Source organism: Saccopteryx leptura, chromosome 2, assembly GCF_036850995.1.
Source record: "Saccopteryx leptura isolate mSacLep1 chromosome 2, mSacLep1_pri_phased_curated, whole genome shotgun sequence".
Taxonomy (NCBI): Eukaryota; Metazoa; Chordata; class Mammalia; order Chiroptera; family Emballonuridae; genus Saccopteryx; species Saccopteryx leptura.
This window is the reverse complement of record NC_089504.1, coordinates 276,984,351-277,004,163: the sequence shown is the minus strand read 5'-3', so window position 1 is coordinate 277,004,163 and position 19,813 is coordinate 276,984,351. Positions and strand designations below refer to the sequence as shown.

At 50.8% G+C, this 19,813-nt stretch overlaps 1 protein-coding gene and 1 long non-coding RNA gene across 2 annotated transcripts in view; one reads left to right on the top strand and one right to left on the bottom strand.

The window, feature by feature from the left end:
* MAPKAPK2 (MAPK activated protein kinase 2) overlaps window positions 1–11,968 on the top strand; it is a 48,276-nt gene extending 36,308 nt beyond the window's left edge. Inside the window, exons 2-10 of the mRNA XM_066361890.1 lie at window positions 6,329–6,468; window positions 6,661–6,725; window positions 6,997–7,076; window positions 7,572–7,698; window positions 8,284–8,359; window positions 8,771–8,895; window positions 9,197–9,282; window positions 9,384–9,464; window positions 10,337–11,968. Coding sequence (XP_066217987.1) covers window positions 6,329–6,468; window positions 6,661–6,725; window positions 6,997–7,076; window positions 7,572–7,698; window positions 8,284–8,359; window positions 8,771–8,895; window positions 9,197–9,282; window positions 9,384–9,464; window positions 10,337–10,480 — 924 coding nt within the window. The 3' untranslated portion in view covers window positions 10,481–11,968. The remainder of the gene's footprint in view (window positions 1–6,328; window positions 6,469–6,660; window positions 6,726–6,996; window positions 7,077–7,571; window positions 7,699–8,283; window positions 8,360–8,770; window positions 8,896–9,196; window positions 9,283–9,383; window positions 9,465–10,336) is intronic.
* Window positions 10,757–18,292, bottom strand: LOC136390852 (uncharacterized). The gene is made up of 2 exons (XR_010748776.1): window positions 17,810–18,292; window positions 10,757–17,770 (listed from the first exon to the last, which is right to left on the bottom strand). It is a non-coding gene; the product is annotated as an uncharacterized lncRNA (long non-coding RNA).
* Between the last annotated feature and the right edge of the window lie 1,521 nt (window positions 18,293–19,813).

Here is a 19,813-nt window from a genome sequence, read left to right as displayed (position 1 = left end):
GGTCAGACATGGATGCCTCAGTCCTAGCTGGGGATCTCGGGCCAAGAACGATTGAACAGCTGCACTATGGTTCTCCTTATCTTCCCCCCAGGCATGACCTGCTTTCTTGCTTGAGACTCCAAGACTCTAGGTCCATGGGGTGGCTGAGTCGCCTGGCAGAGCTGCCTGGAGTCCCGAGCTGCTGCTCCCTGGCCATACTGGGTATGGATGGCAGCCTCCGGTTAAAATTTGAAGAGCTAAGCTTCTTTGCCTTTTTAAAAAGTACATATGCTAATTATAAATCACCTAGAAAATAAAGATAGAATAATAGAATATAGATATAATAGAATAATAGATATCATTACTATTAACATTTTACTGAGTCTGAATGCCCTCCCTGTTACAGATATATACATTATGTGTGTATATATCTGTGTGTATAGCTATATACACACAGATATAAATAAATATACATGTAGAACTGTACAGTATATAAGACTCTGTAACTTGCTTTTCCACTCACTATTAGATACTTTCTGAAAAATGAATTTAAGGAAACTACATATTGGGGTTTGTGTTGCAAAAGAAAGAATAGACAGTGACATGATGGTGACTGATCCATTTCCAATCAATATTTTACTGAAACATCATTTTAAAGACAGTAAATTGTTTAGATCAGGGATAGTCAACCTTTTTATACCTACCGCCCACTTTTGTATCTCTGTTAGTAGTAAAATTTTCTAACTGCCCACCGGTTCCACAGTCATGGTGATTTATAAAGTAGGGAAGTAACTTTACTTTATAAAATTTATAAAGCAGAGTTACAGCAAGTTAAAGCATGTAATAATAATTACTTACCAAGTACTTTATGCCAGATTTTTGCTAAGTTTGTCAGAATAAATCTTTATAAAACAACTTACTATAGTTAAATCTTTTTATTTATACTTTGGTTGCTCCGCTACCGCCCACCATGAAAGCTGGAACGCCCACTAGTGGGCGGTAGGGACCAGGTGGACTACCACTGGTTTAGATGAATCTTTTGCTGTTCCTGGGCACTCAACTTGTTAGCCATTTCTGGTTAAAGTAATCAACTGTTGGCTCCATCTATGATTAGTAGTACCTTAGGGTAAAATTCTAAAGGAATTTCAGAGCGTTTGCACTTTAAGGCATATGTACATTATCAGCCCCCACTGTGGCTGTTGGTACCACCATCCTGGGCTGATTTTGTGCCCTTTGCCTTGCTGTGGGTGGTGGAGAAGAGGCTTTAGGAGCAGTGAGAATGGGCTGATATTCCAGCCCTGTCTCGGACAACTGGCTGAAAGGCCTTGAACTAATTGTGTGATTTCTCTGAGCCTGAGTTTTGTTATTTATAAAGTAGGATGCTTCCTCCTGGTGTGAGTGTGAGGATGGGTATGAGGGTCCCGCATTCCAACTACTTAGCGCCCAGGGCAGCCCCAGCCCTGGGTGTGGTGCAGGTTGGAGTGCGGAGGTAACCTTCTGCGGAAAGGGCAGAGCCTGTCTTGTTTAACAAGGAGCACTGCACACCAGACAACACAGCGCCTGATTCAGACTTGCATCACTCTTGGCACTAGGTCAGTCTTGAGAAGGGATGACTTCCTCTCTCATACTTTGCAGCCCGCCTCCAGCTGTCTAGGTTAGGTGGTGTAGGGAGGGAGCTGAAGAGAGAAATCAGGGCGGGGATGCCAAAGCCTGCCTCCATCCCAGTGTTCTGGGTCCTCCCTGCGCCCAGTGCCAACACCTTAAATGAGATGGGCAGGAGTGGGGGTCTAGCTTCCCCCCAATGAGACTCTTAACACTGAATGGGGGGTGGTTGGGAGGCAGAACAATCCTAGCAAACACTAATGCTGTGCTTACTATGTGCCAAGTACCACTCTTAGCAATTTACATAATGTGCACGTGTTAATTTAATATAGATAGGTACTATTATTATCCTATTTAACAGATAGAGAACTGAGGCAGAAAGGGATTAAAAACTTCCTGGCATGTGGTGGTGGAGCTTGTGAAGGGGATCTCCCTGGGGGCCTGGCTTGTTCCTTCCTGTCTTTCTATCTGCTTTGCTAGGCTGTGGTTCTACCCTTTTGTCTGGCTGGGCTAGGCTTGGGATGCTGACTACTCTCCAGTCTTTCCATGTGAGCCCATGATGGAAGATTGGTGGGGGAGATGAATGGGACCATGCCCCCTGCCTCCAGGTTCCAACAGAGATGGAGGGGCAAGGATCAGTATTTTGCAAGAGCTCCCACATCTCCATTATAGCCACCCTCACCCGAGAGGCCCCCGCAGGCCGTGGACTCTGCGGCCTGGTCCCTGGCCGCCGGCACGCTGGTCGGTGTGCTTGCCTGTGTGTTGCATTGCAGTCTAACACAGCCAGCACAAGCAGCCGTCTTTGCTACAGTGCAGGAGAATTTCAGATACAAACTTGGAGGGAGGAGGGAAGTCACAGTATCCGTTCCAGGCTTAGTTTGGGCTTAAAATATTTTACAGTCCCTTCCAGGCATTCCTTGCCTAAGAGCCGGTGTTGCTTTTTAGTGGGAAGATGCTTCCTTCCTTCAGATTCAAGCCCTCAGAGCTGTAGTCCTGAGCCTTTTTGTTCCTCTGCCCTCTTCTGTCCTCTTCTGTCCCTGTCCATGCCAAAGAGATGGAACCCTTCCTAGGTGTGACTCTTGGCTTCTGAAGGAACCTGCTACCACAACCATGCTGGTTGCCCCCGGCAACACCTTGGGAATCCTGTTTTCTCTCCCAGTCTCCTCTGGCGTGGAGCTCAGGCACCTCCCCCTGCTGTTCTTTACTTAGCCCTGTACTCCAGATTAGCACATTCTTCATTTCCCCTCTCCCAGCTCTGCACGCCACAGCTGTCTACAAAGCCTCTTTGGCTCTTCCTGGCTCTGCCCCATGACGTCAGCCAGCCTGCCCTCCTGACTGATTTGAAGGTCTTGCTTTTATTGCTTGCGTCAGTTTTCATATCCATTCAGGGACTTCTGATAAACATGTGCCTGGATGTCTATTACCAGTCTTCCTGGGAAATGTTTATTACATTTCTCTTACAGTTGAAACATACCACTCTTTCCAAATGACTTATTTGTTAAATTAAATCCAGTTTTACAGATGAGGAAACCCTTTTCAGGAATGTAGATTCCCTGAGACAGGCTGGGAAGCACAGAACTGGGATGCAGACTGTGTGATTCCCACGTCCAGGTGCAACATGCTCGGCCCATCTGGCTCTAGCAGTGTGATGGGCCCTGTGAGCCTGGCGGTGGAATGTGAGCCCAGGCTTTGACTGCAATTCTCTTTTGCCCGGTGCCACACACTCTGACGTGTCTAAGGCAGAAAGAACAGAACTCTTGAGTGTGTGCTTGGATTTCAGGAGGGGCGAAGAGTTGTGCACTTGTGTTTGGGCCTTGGTGCTTCTTCCTTAGCGCAGCTCTGGTGGGTTAGAGCTTGGAGCTGGTTCGCAGGCAGTGGTCACCAGGATACTGACAGAAACCCAGCCTACAGTCCTGATGCTGGCTTGCGCTTGGTGTATCACATACTCCAGCCGCAACACAGAACGATGGAGAGGCCCCATACTGTGGCAGTTCTTCTGGTTTGGTGAAGAGCACCTGTCTGATAACAAGGCACTCTTAGAAGTCTTATTTCCATTAGATGCTCACAATGACTCTAGGAGGGAAGGCCCAGGAAGGCAGTGGTGGGATTCAAATAAATTAACCCTTTGAGTAGTATGAATGTTCATGTAAGTCCTCGTGCCTCCTGACCATCCTGATTACAAAAATTTTTATTGTAAAAATGTGTAAGGCAACATTAAAAAATGGCAAATGTATGTTCTTCTTGTTTTCCTAAATTGGTTATCAAACAAACATGATTTTAAGTTAATAAAATTGTAACTGGAACTAATTTCATTTTTTGGAAAAAAACTCCTGGGGGTCAGCAAGCATGAAAAAAACTCACTACTCAAAGGGTTAACAACCAACCGGTTCTCTGCACTAATGTCCACTTTAAGTATAAAAGAATGATATACCTAAAGGTAGTTTATTATTTCATGCACTTAATGCTTAAATAAGAACAATAAAAGAAGTACACAAAAGTAGATTATAAGGAAGAATTTTAAAATAATGAAAAAATATTAAGTAATACCTGACAAAAACAATAAAACTGTTATGTAAGATATTTCCATATTGCTTCTTGATTGGTGTCCTCACTTGCAATTTTTTTCACCTGTGGACGGAATGAACATTACTACGGGCACTTATAATATGCTGTTGTGCAGATGAATGTTAAAAAGGAGTGAGGAATGTAAATTTGTGATTTCCACATTGGGCAGCTGCCGAGGCGCCCACCTTAGAGAGAGCTCTGATTGCAAGTGCCACTTTAACAATCGGTCTGCTGAACTCAACAAAAAATTAGGTATCGGTTCTGCCAAATCGGTGCAAACCGGCTGAATCCCACCGCTGCAGGTTGGTAATATCCTCCTAAGGTATAGATGCAAAACAGACATAGAAAGGTGAAGACCTCATCAAGGTCATGTAACCAGAAATTGATCCATGACCTCATGTTGCCGCTGAGTAAATTTGACAACTGTTTCTTATTCTCCAGGCCTCAGTTTCTATGTGCCTGTAGGGGGCGATAGAGGTCTTTCTTGTTTGCTCTTGAACTTAACCAGTCTTACAGCACACTATCTTAGTGGGTCATAATTATGTTCTATGTCTACCTTCCTAGTGCGCCCTCCACCCCCAGCCTGAGTTCATTCAGACCAAGGCTTTTCTATCTGGTCTTCATATCCAGCGCAATATGCGGCCCATAGGAGGAGCTCAATACAAGCTGGTGGAATTAAATTACACACGTATGAAATCAACCAATGACTCCTCCTACTTACTTCTCATAGAGTTTACGGAAGGAAAATAAACGTTTTTTCTGGTCCATCCAAATGAATGAAGTTGAGAGTGGCAGGACCCAGGACCTGTGCAGTGTCTGCACTCGGCCAGTAGGTGGCAGTGTTACCCCACAGAGACCTTGCCTTTTGCCTGCTTGGTTAGGAGACTGAATTAACTGGGCAACTGTTTGGGGGATGCCTCTGTAAAGTTGGTATGAGAGTGACAAGTCTTGGCCTCATCCCTTCTCTAAAAACTGCCTGGCGTGTAGTGAAAAAGTCCAACAGTCCTGGGTTCCAACCCTGACTCTGCCTTTCCCCGAATCTGGGCCTGGGACACACTAGCTCTCTAAGCCTGTTTCCTCATCCTGTAAAATAGCAATTGCTGTAAAATTTAAAAAGGTTGAGCATGTCACAGACCATAACATAAATGAGTGCTAGTTTTATTGTTGGGAATTCCTGTGTTTACTTTTTATTGCCCTTTGTAATCGGTGCCATCTTGGCCATCTGATCTTACTTACCAAGCTTCACACGCTTCCCAGCAGTTCTCTTAGTAAACACCCACTCACACCAGCTCCGCTCCCCTTAGTCAACCCCGAGTCCGAGTTCGCTGTTTCCCCACCTGTCAGCCTTCCCTTCTGCCTGCCCACTTCCGTCTCAGCCCACTGCACCCCTCACACCTAAGCCCTCTGAATGCCCAAAGCATTTGGGCTATAAACTCCACAGCACCAGTAATGACTTCCCACAGAGTTGGTAAGTCTGTGAGGGTCCTTTTCTTAATTAACTTGGCATCTGTGTTGTGCACTTAGCAGACATTCTGTAATGAACACACACCAGGCACTCTGCTAGGCATTTTGCAAAATTCTTTCATTTAATTATGGTAACAGTTTTCCTCCCTTTTACAAAGGGATGTATCAGAATGCTTTTTGGCTGTTACCAAAAAGAGGTCACGAGGTACCTGTGCTGATGTCAGTAAGGAGCTAGGCAGTTGCCACCTCCTGCTTGCCTTCTTCAGTCCGTTGGTTCGTCCTCTTAGGCACACCTTTTCTTATAAAGTTTTGGATCTCCACTCTCCTTAGACACCTCTCCATTATTGAATTGGTTTTCCTCAGTCTGTCTTTCTCCTCCTGCTTCCTTCACTCCTCTCTTTCTTTGCTCAGCTGCTGCCTGCCTTCTAGAATAGACTTTGTCTTTAGCTCGATAGACTGTCGAGGGCCCAAGGGGTCGTACTGAGGTTTTTATTTGAGCAGGTAATGGAGGTATAAAAGTGCCAAGTCAGGATTTAGGAGAAGGAGCTGCCAGGGAAAATGCTTGGTATAGGGCCAGTGATCGTGGGGAGTGTCTGGTGCATCGGTGAGGGTGTCCTTAGGCACGTGGGCCAGGCCTTGGAAGAGGCCCTGTGGGGCAGCAGCCGGCCGCCCCCCTCCAGAGACAGCACAGCCATTCAGGAGCCTGCCTGTCGCGCAGATGCTGCAGGACTGCCCCAAGGCCCGGCGCGAGGTGGAGCTGCACTGGCGGGCCTCGCAGTGCCCACACATCGTGCGCATCGTGGACGTCTACGAGAACCTGTACGCGGGGCGGAAGTGCCTGCTCATCGTCATGGAGTGGTGAGCACCTTGCTGGTTCTGTTCCTGCTCCAGCCTCCCTCTCCCTGCCCAGGCCCCTCATGTCTTTCCTGAGGGTGGCCCAGATGTGCCCTGAAGTTTAAAATGTGAATGTTTGATTTTGGGGGGTGGGGGATAGTGGAGAGTGAGGGTGGGGTGTTGTGTTCCCCAGATCTAACTGTGGCTTTGTTTCAGTTTGGATGGTGGAGAGCTCTTTAGCCGAATCCAGGACCGAGGAGACCAAGCGTTCACGGAAAGAGGTAGAAAGGGTCTGTTGTGGCACAGGCCTTGGGCAGGCAGGGACGTGGCGTTTCTGAAGGGACCCTCTGCAGCACCTCCCTCTGTGGAAGGTGCCGAGGCTGGCTGCCTCCTCCAGCTCGCTGCCAGCACTGTCATTCTCAGCTGAGCCGTGGTGACTCTCTGAGTCTTGGTTTCTGCGGTGGGTGGTGGAGGGTGGGAGCCTTAGGCAGCATTGGGGTGGGGGCTGATGTATTGATACAGCTTGTGACTTTCTTTCCCTGTCCTTTGCAGAAGCTTCAGAAATCATGAAGAGCATTGGTGAGGCCATTCAGTATTTGCACTCAATCAACATTGCTCATCGGGATGTCAAGGTACCAGCTCTTCATCATGCACGCCATGCTCCCCCCAACTCAGGTGCTGCAGAGGGCTCTGAGATCATAGTGACCCTCGGAAAGGTTGCCAGAGTCATGCTGCCTCCTTGCTGCCTGGTTCTTGAGGGCAAAGTGGGGCAGGGTGCCATCTCGTGCTCTGTGGGGCCTGCCCTCTCTGGGCAAACCCCAAACCCAGTGGGGAAGCCTCTGTGGCCACACTCAGCCCTGTGGTCCTCCACTCGGCACTGCACAGTCACACCTTTGCTTTCTCTGCCTTGTGGTGTACATCGTTGGCTCTCCACATGAGTCTCTTCTCTCCAAGCACACTGTGCGCTCCCTCGAAAGGCAGGGGGCTGGTCGTACACAGCTGGTGGCATGCAGATCATGGGGTGAGACAAACGGCCTTTGATGGAGAAAGGAAGGAAGTCCTCTTTACCCTTGGGTTCCTGATAGCCCCTCACAGCAGGGGCTATTTCTCTGTCTCTTTTTCCATAGCCTGAGAATCTTTTATACACCTCCAAGAGGCCTAATGCCATTTTGAAACTCACTGATTTTGGCTTTGCCAAGGAAACCACCAGCCACAACTCGTTGACCACTCCTTGTTATACGCCGTACTATGTGGGTAAGTCGGGCGGAGGCCCGGGGCCCACCCCTCCCCAGGGCTTTTCTCAGTCCCTCCTCTTCTGGTCTTGGAGCCACAGGCGCGAGGAGAGTCGTGTCCCCCGGCCCTTCCTGGTGCCGGTCCAGGCGTGACCCGACCTGAAGTAGGGCTCGTCAGAGTTAAGCTGGGATGGAGGCATCATCGGGGACTAGCGGCCTGAGATGGCGGGCTGGGCTTTGTGCCCCTTTCCCAGGGGAGTTGTTGTCTCTGTCGGGTTCCAGTGGTACCTGGCACACAGCCCCAGCTGACTGGCGCAGGACAGGCTCGCAAATGTGTCTTGTCAAAATTAAATGGACATCATGAGTCTGAAAGACTTGCCAAGAATTATTTTATTTTAAGATTCTAGTCCTAGGCTCTACGCGGAGGAAGGCCTTTGCTCTCCGTCATCCAACGCCAGGGCTGGGTTATGGCTGTTCCCCTCCTGCCCCAGCTGTGGTCCCACCATGCTGGGCTGAGGGACTGGGGTGGGAGCGTCATCCACAGAAAGACTCGGGTGGGTCACAGTGTCTGAGGGCCAGGCCCACCCACACTGACCTTGGTTTGCAGCTCCAGAAGTGCTGGGCCCAGAGAAGTATGACAAGTCCTGTGATATGTGGTCCTTGGGTGTCATCATGTACATCCTGTGAGTGTGTCAGGGAGGGCCTCGGAGGGGCTGGGGAGGGAGGGGCCGGGCCGGGCTGGGCCAGAGGTGGGAGGAGTCCTGTACCTCCCTGGGGAAGAGGAAGGGGCAAAGGTTAGCATTTCCCTTCTGGATGGGGGGCTTCCCTGGAATCTCTTACATGTCCCCTTCTCTCAATGCTTAGTGGCTTCTGATAGCTAAGTGATGGGTACAAACTAGCTAATGGACAGTGTGGTTTAGGTACTTGGTATGTAGGAATCCTGGGCCCTGTCCTTACTTTTGATAATGTGCCCGAATCAATGTGTCCCAGTTTCTGTGACCTTTACAAGAAGTCTGTTTCTCGCCTTATTCCTGGTGCAGGGCCCCTAAATAATGCCAGCTCTGTCCCTTTCTTCCTGCTTCCCCTTGGCTCAGGCTGTGTGGGTATCCACCCTTCTATTCCAACCATGGCCTTGCCATCTCTCCGGGCATGAAGAGTCGCATCCGAATGGGCCAGTATGAATTTCCCAACCCAGAATGGTCAGAAGTTTCAGAGGAAGGTAAGGAGCCCAGGTGTGCATGTGCGTGCGTGCACACACACGTATGTGTGGGCATCCGTGTCATGTGGGTGGCGTAGCTGGGGGTCTGCCCACACGAGCTGGGTATGTCCTGACTGTGTGGGGGGCCTGGCGTGGGGCCGTGCAGGGTCCATCAGGCGGGTCACCTGCAGTGACCCTCAGGGCAGATCCTTGAGCAGCCTGCCCCATGCGACACCCCTGGTTCCTCCCTGAAAACTGTGGGAAGGCATAAGAGAGGGATAGTGGTCCCTGAGCTGTCTTTGTCCCCTGCGTCACCCCCCAGTGAAGATGCTCATCCGGAACCTGCTGAAAACGGAGCCCACTCAGAGAATGACCATCACGGAGTTTATGAACCACCCCTGGATCATGGTGAGAGAGACCTGGGGCCTTGGGGACTGTCCCTTGGGACGAGGGCTTAGCCAGGACTCTGCCCTGCTCAGACTTTCACTTGTACCTTCCCCTCCCCCCAGCAATCAACAAAGGTCCCTCAGACCCCTCTGCACACCAGCCGGGTCCTGAAGGAGGACAAGGAGCGGTGGGAGGATGTCAAGGTGAGGACGCGCTGGCTGAGAGGGGCCGGCCGTGCGGGAGGACTTGGGTTTGCATTCTCCCACCCTGGTGATGTGCGATACGGTGAGAACAGGGACTCTGAACCACTTCTTTTCTTTTTCTTTTTTCTTTTTTTTTTTTTACAGAGACAGAGCAAGAGTCAGAGAGAGGGAGAGGGATAGACAGGGACAGACAGACAGGAATGGAGAGAGATGAGAAGCATCAATCATTAGTTTTTCGCTGCAACAGCTTAGTTGTTCATTGATTGCTTTCTCATATGTGCCTTGACCATGGGGCTACAGCAGAGCGAGTAACCCCTTGCTCGAGCCAGGGATCTTGGGTCCAAGCTGGTGAGCTTTGCTCAAACCAGTTGAGCCCGCACTCAAGCTGGCGACCTCGGGGTCTCGTACCTGGGTCCTCCACATCTCAGTCTGACGCTCTGTCCACTGTGCCACTGCCAGGTCAGGCCTGACCCACTTCTTATTCCAGTCTAAACTCGGTTTGGCTGTTCCCTACAAGCTCTTATTCCCTGGGTCTCTAAAAGGACCCAAGAGGCCATCTGGTACTATCTTCTGATTTTGCAGATGAGGAAACTGAGGCCCAGAGAGGGGAATGACCTGTTCAAGGTCATGTAGCTCAAGACTGGCTGGGGCAGACCAGAACCCAGGTCTCCTGACTCCTCGGCCAGTGTTCTTCCTGCCTTCCTGCGGGGTCATTGGAGGGTTTTTGGAGAGCGGCGGCAGCAGTGGTGACTCAGTGGGCCCAGTGCAGGGGTGAGGCGGCTGTCGGTCCTGGACGCACTGACCAGCCCGCTCCTTCTATTCGCTCGCCCTCATCCTGCCTTTACTTATGCCTGTCGCCTCCCCTCCCCCAGGAGGAGATGACCAGTGCCTTGGCCACAATGCGTGTTGACTACGAGCAGATCAAGATAAAAAAGATTGAAGACGCCTCCAACCCTCTGCTTCTGAAGAGGCGGAAGAAAGCTCGGGCTCTGGAGGCTGCGACCCTCGCCCACTGAGCCGCTTGGCCCTTCTCCAGTGGGGGTCAAGCAATAACTCTCAACCTGAATATATTTTTTAAATGAAGAGACAGAACTGTCCACTGCTGCCTCCCCTCCTCCTCGGCTGCACAGAGCCTGGAGCCTTGTGAGGGGCTGAATTCTGCCTTTGGTTCTGGCCACCCCAGAGAGGGAGGGGCTGGGAGGTCTAAGGGCATGCAGAGAAGGGAGCAAGATGCTCTTGAACCTGTGCTCATTTTGCAGTTTTATCAGTAATTTGACTTAGAATTTTTATGAAACTTCTTTTATTGTTCTTCCCCCCTCCTCTTTCCCCCTAGCCCCTTCCTCTTGTTAAAGGGTATTTGTGGAAACTGGTATGGGGAATGTCCCTGTGTCGCCCCATGCTCCCTCCCCATCTCCCCACTACAGTCTGAGCTCCCACTGGCTGCTGTGTTCAGGGCTCAGGCCATGGAGGGCTTTGGCCAGGATGCCACCCACCTCTCTGCTGGATCCCTCAGACATCACCAGTGTGCCAGACGGATAGGAGTGAGTGTGATCGTGTGTGTGCCTGTGCATGTGTGCCTGGGACTGCGCATTTGTGGGCCGCGGGAGGCAGGGCTGCATAGGGAGGGCCCTGCTGTCACTCAAGAGCCTCCTCCCTCCTTAGGCCCGCCCTGCCTTTGTTGGGCCCGCCCTCCCTGTGTTGGGCCCGCCTCTGAGCCGGTCCCTCCTCGGCCTGTCTCTGATAGCTGGTTCCCCGAGGTGGACAGGAGCAACTTAGGCACTGGCATGAAATCAGGAAGACTGGACCGTCCACCCTAGGACCATTGCTCCCATCTAGTGCTGGTCCTGGTCCTCAGAGGTGCTGATCCAGGGAGGAACCTCTGCTTCCCCTTCCTGCCATTAATCCATTCTTGTTCATTTTTCTTACATTTTTAGCCATTTCTCAGCAGGCCTCTCAGCTCACGTGGGTGAGCCTGGGCAGTTTATAAGTGACACAAGCTGCCTTTTGCCTTGGGCCCCGGGGTGTTGGCCAGTTCCCCTGTACAGGGCAAAGGCAGCACCACTTTTGTGGTCCTCCCACATGTTGCCGTTGTGTGGCCTAGTGGGTAAGTGGGGGGTCTTCACACCAAAGATGTCCCGACTGCCCCTTCCCCATTAGCCACGTCACTCCCACCCAAACAACTTGGCTTCATGTGTCCAGACCGGTTAGGGGTGGGTGGGGAAGGCCCTCCCCCAGTATTACTGAGGAGCCGCATGGGGTCCTCGGTGCCACAGTCCCTTTGGAGCAGGGGTAGGTGGGTGGGGGTGGCAGGAATACTTCAGTTTTCATCTCCCTCAGGACAGGGTGGTTGGGGGGCACCCAGGGTCTCCTCTATCATGGGGGAAGGGCTTGGAGTGCCTGCAGCGCCTCCCCTGTCCAACGGTGTGTCTAGCACTCAGATTGTTGTAAACTTGTTTTGTATGAGCGAAATTGTCTTTACTAAACAGATTTAATAGTTGAAAGGATTTCTTTCTCTTCTTTCATGGGGCTCAGCCCTTCTCTCTCACCTCTCCTCTTCCCAGATGTGGAGGGTGGTTCTGTGTGTCAGGAGGGCAGAGGCTGGGTGTGCTTGGAGGGGAGAGAGGGGGAGGGGACAGGAGGAGAGGAGAGGGGAGGGCACTGGCGGGAAGGAAGAGGGGACAGGAGGGGACAAGAGGAGAAAAGGGCCTCCTGGGCGAGCAGCAGGCAGCGCCTGCCCTGCTGAGGGCCCGGCCAGGTGTGTCTGGTGTCGGGGTACTAATGCGGCTCTCTTTTGCGGCAGGGTGGAGGAGGTGTCAGCGAGGGCTGGGGAACCCATGCTTTTGCCAAATATTGAATCAGGAGCCGGGTTGCTTCTTGGCATATGATTATTTCACCTGCTTAGCCACAGCCAGAGACTGGCACCCTCAGCCTGGCTGGGCACCTGGTGTGCAGGTCTAGGGAGAACTGGGTGGTGGTGATTTGGTTCAAATCCTGGGGAAGAAACCAGGGGAGCAGGTTGGTGTAGTTTCTGAACATTCCAGGAGGGGGCAGTTGGGGTCAGACAGAAACCAAAAATACATCAGAGCTAGAAGAGGCCTCAGTGTTCATGTGACCCATTCTTCAATCCACAGATAAAAAGACTGAGGCCCAGAGTGGGATGTTTGAGATCACACAATGACTTGGTTTGTGGTAGGGCCAATAGTAGAAATTGGTCTTCTGGCCCCACTCCTCGCCCTCCATTCAGACAGTAAAATAGTGCACCCTAGATAAGCTCACATCTTCTCCCGTGATCCTCAGAGCTGTCCGTGGAGAAAGGTGAGGCAGCCTGGTTAGCGGAATGTGCTGGAGGTCACACATACACAGCTAACTGGTTTGGATTACAACTCAGGGTCTTAAAGCCTGAGGAACCTCCGTCCTCAGACTGTGTCTCCTGCCTGGAGGCGAGGTCTCGTTAGGCCCTCAGTCATCGGCCGGGTCACGCCCCCTCCATTGAGGCTCGTGGGCACCGGCAGCGTGGTCCCTGCATAACTCCTGAAAGGATAGCTGTGGTTTTGAGTCCTATCTCGAAATCTACTCCTCACTCTAGAAACCACTGCTAAAATGAACCAGTATAAGGTTTTGCCTTTAGAGAAACCGTTACGTTGTCCGAGCTTATGAAGGTGTCAGCAGTGCTAAGAACCTGGCGGAGAGGGACTCAGGTGGTAGGAAGGGGCTTGGTGAAAGGGGACAAAGCGGTTGTCAGCACTTTGCTCTCTGGGGAGGCTGTGCTAGTTTTCTATTGCTGTCATAATAAAGTTCATGACTTAAAACAGCACAATTAAAAAAAAATTATTGATTGATTTTAGTGAGAGAGAGACAGGAACATTGACTTGTTCCTGTATGTGCCCTGACCAGGGATCGAACTGGCAACTCTATGCTTCAGGACGATGCTCCTACCATCTGAGCTATCCAGCTAGGGTAAAACAGAATAAATTTAGTATCCGACAGCTCTGTAGGCCAGAGATCTGACAGGGTCTAATGGGGCTAAAATCCAGGTCCCAGCAGAGCTGCATTCCTCCTGCAGGCTCCAGGAGAGTCTGTTCCTTTCCCAGCTTTCCCATCATTCCTTGTCTGATGGCCCTCTTCCTCCGTCCTCAGAGCCAGCAACAGCACATCTCTCTGCCCCTTCTGTTACCACCTCTCTGGCCTAACCAGGAAGGAGTCTCCACTCCCAAGGACTCATGTGCGTAGGTTGGGCCTACCCAGCTAATCCAGGGGGGTCTTAACCTTGATCTCATCGGCAGACTCCCTTTTGCTATGTGAGGTAGCATGTTCACAGGTCCAGAGGCTGGGATGTGGGTATGCAAGGACCACTGCTCTGCTGCAGAGGCCTGATTACAGCCTTCTCACCCTCTTGCCCCCTACACTGATGCCATGTTTTGTTTCCTCCTCTGGGTGAGCCCAGCTCAGGACACTGTTGTAGCCAGTGAGCATGGGCCTGGAGTTGGCATTCAGGGAAGATGGCCGGGGTGAAGGACCAAGAGGGGCCCATCTGGGTGAATGGGGTCTTACCATGCCTTCCCCCTCCCCATGCCCTGACCTTGCACGCTGGCCTGGCCCAGTGATACCCTCCCTGTCTCGAGGGGAACTTAACCTCCTGCTGCTCACCTCCCAGATGGATTGATCACGGAACTTTTGAGCCTAAAGACAGATGCTGACTTGTGTGGGTGCAGGGGCTACAGGATATGATTCTTGAACACCCTTAAGTGGTGTGAAATGTAAAGAGAGCTTAAGGACTCTCATGGGTGCTTCCAGCTAACCTGGGAGGAGACAGCCTCAGAGAAGATGGCGGCTTTCTCAAGACCTCCCCATTAAGCAGAGGTGAATCTGACTTGGATCTGCTTCCAAGTTTAGAGCTCCTTGAAGAAACACCCTGAAGTCCTCTTGATGAGGAAGGGTGGGGGAAGGGCAGAGACAGACTGGATTCTTCTCCAAGTCCAGTTTCCTTTTCTATGAAATGGGGGTGACATTCTTATACCTTGTGAAGAATTCAAGGAGGGGATTTAAATTCTTTGTAAGGTACCAGGTGTCAGGTGGCCTTGATCACTATTAAGAGTCCCACCCTCAGGTGGGCTGGCCTGCCCAGAGGGCGCAGGGAGCCCCAGGTGTGGAATGGGGCCAGCTGTCTAGGCTGGGTCTGTGCTCCTGCCCTCATATTGAGGGCCTGTCTCTGAGCCTTGGGGTGAGTTGGCAGTTGGGTTGGTAAACAATAACAGTAAATTTGGAGTTTTCCTTTGACTAGGTTAGCGACAGGAAATGCGGAGGGCTGTGAATGAGGAGGTCTGTCTACTCAGGGTGTGAAGGAAATTCAGTTATTCAAGGGAGGCTGGTGGGGCCGGGGAAAGTTTTGTGAACAAACCTGCTGGGCACTCACCAGATGGGCCAGAGTAGGCATGCAGGAGGCCTGGGGTGGGGGGAACCTCTGAGCCAGCAGCCTTGGAAATACAGCCCCTCCCTGGCTCATTCTCCTGAAATGTAGGGTCTCTGCCACCCCACAGGGAGTATGGCCAAAGGTGGGAGCAGCCACTCATTTGGAAGGGACACCAGGCTCCAGCTCTGGGTGGCCTTTTGGTGAATTCATCTACTTCTCTTCCTGCATTCAACCAGTCAGAGCAGTGTGAGGAGACCACCCAACAAATGCATCTCTGTGCCTTGGAAGAGACAGTCAAGTGTGGACCTGGTTCCTGTCAGGCCCGGCGCCTGCTGGGTTCTTCCTCAGCAACATACAAAACACGTGTGCAGCCATGAGAGGCCTTGTCTTGGCCTTTCTCTGTACCCACAGGGTGGAGACACTTTGTGGTCTGAATTGACCCTTGAAACTGCTCCAGACAGTGAGAGGGTGCCATCCGAGCCCAGGGGGCCCCCGGCAGCCTCTCAGGACCTAGAGGTTTTGGCACTGGAGAGACGAGTGAGGTCAAAAGAAGTGCGCCCTGGGTTCTCGTTTGATGGACAAAGCCCTCATGTCCATGCTTTGCTGGGGATGATATCTGTCCTCCCCACACCCAGGTGCATGAGGATTCAACTCAGTCACATCAGGTTTTTGAGAGGCTCAGAGGTGGGAAGCACTATTGGTGGATGTGCAATGACGGGCAGATGCCCCGAGGCCACCCTTCCAGCAGGGTCAGTGCTGTGGCCCCGGCCGAGCGGCTCTCTCAGACTTTCCTCACTCCAAGGGAAAAGATGCCAGGGTCTCATTCAGCTCATCTTGTCCACCTACTATGGGCAACACCCAGCGCCCAGGACATTGGGGTGGTGACATAGCATGACAGAAGGCAGGGAGAAGACCCTTTCATAACCAGACAGAGCCAGCGTTGGTGGTGCAGAAGGCAGAGACCCAGGAGTGCCTCCTGAGGACCCTCGCACTGGCACCAGGACAGTTCTGATGGTGGAAAATGAGGGAACAATGTGGTGGAGATTTTCTCACCAGGGCTGGCATCTTCCTCTCAGTCTTGTCACCCCAGCTGTCTTCTGGTCTGAACCTCTGTCTGCCCTCTCTTCAGCTTGACCTCTGAGTCCAACAGCTGTCTGCAGGAAGTCTGATTTACCCCCTGTGGCTGTCCTCCATTTTGTCTGCTCATTTTTCTCTTTCTAACCTCGCCAACTGGATTCCCCTCGTTCACCATGTTTGCTTCCCCCAAACCAGAGAATTTGGGAACTCAGGGATTTCCTCACTTACTGTTCAGTTCATAATTTTTTCAAGAAGCCTTATGAAGTTCTACCTTAAGTTTCAATCATGTTTAGTTATACCTTTTACAAATCATTGTAGAAAAGGACATTATGTGAAATTGGAAGGGCGTCCTTCTAGAAAACTGGGATGAATGGTTGTCAAGGGCTTCTTGGCTCCCCTCCTCCCTGAGTGTTGCTAAAAAGCCGGAGCGCTCAGCCCTGTCCACGGTCCTCACACCAGTTTCTTAAACACAAAGCCCTTGGGAACTTCTCTGTTACAAATACACATTTTTTTTGTTGTTGTATTTTTTCTGAAGTGAGATGCGGGGAGGCAGAGAGACTCCCACCTGTGCCCAGCTGGGATCCACCCAGCAAGCCCACCAGGGGGTGGTGCTCTGCCCATCTGGGGTGCTGCTCCATTGCAACTGGAGCCATTCTAGTGCCTGAAGTGGAGGCCAAGCAGCCACCCTCAGTGCCCGGGGCCAGCTCTGCTCCAGTGGATCCTTGGCTGCAGGAGGGGAAGAGAGAGACATAGAGAAAGGAGAGGGGGAAAGGTGGAGAAGCAGATGGGCGCTTCTCCTGTGTGCCATGGCCGGGAATTGGACTCGGGACTTCCACACGCCGGACCGACGCTCTTCTGCTGAGCCAACTGGCCAGGGCCTAAATACATATTTTAATGTACTCAAGTTTCCACCATTTTTATTTTTTGTACACCAACATCTCAAACCTGGGGTGACCTTGGAAGGTACATCCATCCACTTGACAGAACAGTTATCTCCAAAGGAAGTCTCTGCCCAAAGTCTCTGGCCAAGGAGTCGGGCCTTTGGGATTCCAGGTGGGTCTGCAGGGGGTCTGGTGCTGCTGAGAGGCCCTGGAACCTGTGAGCTGCAGAACTGCCATGCAAATGCACTTGTTTGTATAATTTTCTTCCTCTAAGTGACACTGAAGTTTCCTACCCCATCCAACACCCCTGCCAGGATTTGCAAGTGAAATACTGGGACTGGCTTTCCCCCTCTGCCACCTCCCTCCCTTCTCAGGTCCTCTTCTTCTCCCAGGTTTGTTTCTGTCCCTCAGACTGTGTGACCAAATTTTGGTCTTAACCTCTCTGATCCTAGGGGAGCAGTATTCCTGGGACCCCATGATGCAAAGTGTTTGCAATGGCTATGCAAATGAGCCCCTAGTCTGGGTGGATCTGGCCTGAGCCCAGGCCTCTCACTAACCCACGCCATTGTGTGGTCTGAGACCGAGTGAAACGTGATCTTGGTCCTTCCTCAATTCTGGTAGCTTCTTGGTGCTTCCTCCCTCAGGCTAGGGGGCCTCAAGTTTCAGAATGAGCTGAGTTCTCCAGCCCATTTTTTCTGATTTAGAGACCTATGGTTCACCATTTGGAGGTTTGCTTTTCAAAGAAATCTCATCCGAGTGATCCAGACCTTGGTTAGCTGTGGCTGGAGCCTGCGGTGCATGGAGAACTGGTGTTTATAGTAAGATCTCGAGGGGACTATGGGTTTCGGGCACACGGCGGTCTCCTTTCCTGGGCAGAAACCTGTTCTAAGGAAAAGGCCCTCATAGTGAGACTCTGGTCTTATCTCTCACCCCAGGCCCTCATAGTGAGACTCTGGTCTTATCTCTCACCCCATCACTCACTCACAAGGGGATCAGAACAGGCCATTGTCTGAGCTGGTCTGCAAAAAAGAGGAAGAGAAAAGAGAGAAACCCAGTCTGGTCTGATCTGATTGCAGGTTCTGAAAACCTGCTCACTGCCTGCTGGGTGGTAAATGCGTCTGAAGAACAATTGCCACAAGTGATTTCATTAACTCAAACATCAAAGCAATCACATACACATGATTATATATGCACACAGGTGAAATGTGAAAATTCTTCGTAACATCGCCCAACTATACCAGCTCCCAGAGTGACTTCTTTTAACAGCTTGATTTGATTTTATCCAGATGTACAAAATTTTTCTATTAATTTATCTACATGCATATATGCTTGTAAATAGGTGGAAAATATCTTTGAAGATTATAACAACTATAAGTGGAATCATTAGGCCTGTCATTCTGCAACTAGCTTTTTAAAAAAGTTGTGAAATACACATAAAACTAACCATCTTAATAATCATTTTTTAAATTTATTTATTTATTTATTTATTTATTTATTTTTTGTATTTTTCTGAAGCTGGAAACAGGGAGAGACAGTCAGACAGACTCCTGCATGTGCAACCGGGATCCACCCGGCACGCCCACCAGGGGGCGTCGCTCTGTCGTGACCAGAGCCACTCTAGCGCCTGGGGCAGAGGCCAAGGAGCCATCCCCAGCGCCCGGGCCATCTTTGCTCCAATGGAGCCTTGGCTGTGGGAGGGGAAGAGAGAGACAGAGAGGAAGGAGGGGGGGAGGGGTGGAGAAGCAGATGGGCGCCTCTCCTGTGTGCCCTGGCCGGAAATCGAACCCGGGACTTCTGTATGCCAGACTGACGCTCTGCCACTGAGTCAACCGGCCAGGGCCAATAATCATTTTTAAATGTAGAGTTCAGTAATGTCATGTATATTCATATTGTTGAACAATCAATCTCCAGAATTTTTTCTTACTTGGTAATCAACATGCAACTTGCTTTTTAGACAGAGCATATCTTAGTGAGTGTTCATGACAGGACCCAGAACCATCATATCTTTTTTTATTTAATAGCATATCTTTTTTTTTATTTAACAGCTGCGGAGTATTCCACAGTATGGATGCACCATGATTTATTTAATTATCTGCTATGGATAGATGTTTCATTTATTTCTTATATTTTTACAGTTAGACTTAATGTTGTAAGCACCTTGTACACTCTCTTTGTGCGCACGTGTAAGGATTTCTGTAGAAAAGGTTCCTAGAGGTGGAATAGTTAGATCAAAGAGTAATACAGTTTAGATTTTGGTAGGCAGGCACTGCCCAAAAGACAGTTTCCATTTATGAATGAATGCACGTTGCATATTGTTTTCTGAATGAGGTTCGTGAAAGGACTGCTGTCAGCAGTGGGGCAATCTGGGGATAGAATAAGAGGACATTTGAAGCACTTCCCCAAACTGATAAATACACCCTTGGTAGCATCGTGGGCGACTGGAAAAAATCAGATCTGGAGGGGGAAAGGGGATTCCTTCAACCTCTCCCCGTGTCAGCAGCTCTGCTCACCAAATTATGGTTATTTGCATCTATTTTGGGTGTGTAGGCAGAATGGTTGAAGGACAAATAGACTGAGCCTTCCTTGTTCAGCCTCCTCCTGGTTTCTGATCCTGAGCAGGTTACCTGACCCACTTCTCGCCCTGGGAAGTGAGAACCCTGGTGGGAGCCCCAAGAAGGTGACAGTGTGCCAGTGACTTAGGCGTGAGGCACACGTGGGTGCTGGAAGAGGTCCCGAGTGAGTGGGAGGTCGCTGGGGAGGCACCCCCTCTGATTAGGGAGATTGGGGAAAGAAAGGCACACGGCGGAAGAGGTGGCTCTGACTCAGGGTCCTAGGTGTTGTGGGACATGTAGGTTTTTTTCTTACCACACAAACGCTCAACCACATCCCCCTCCAAAACCCTTTATGGGATGCGATGCTGTGCCCAGCCCTCTGCGGATCACTGAGTCTCAGGAATCAGGCTTGTAATGTAGCGCTCAATA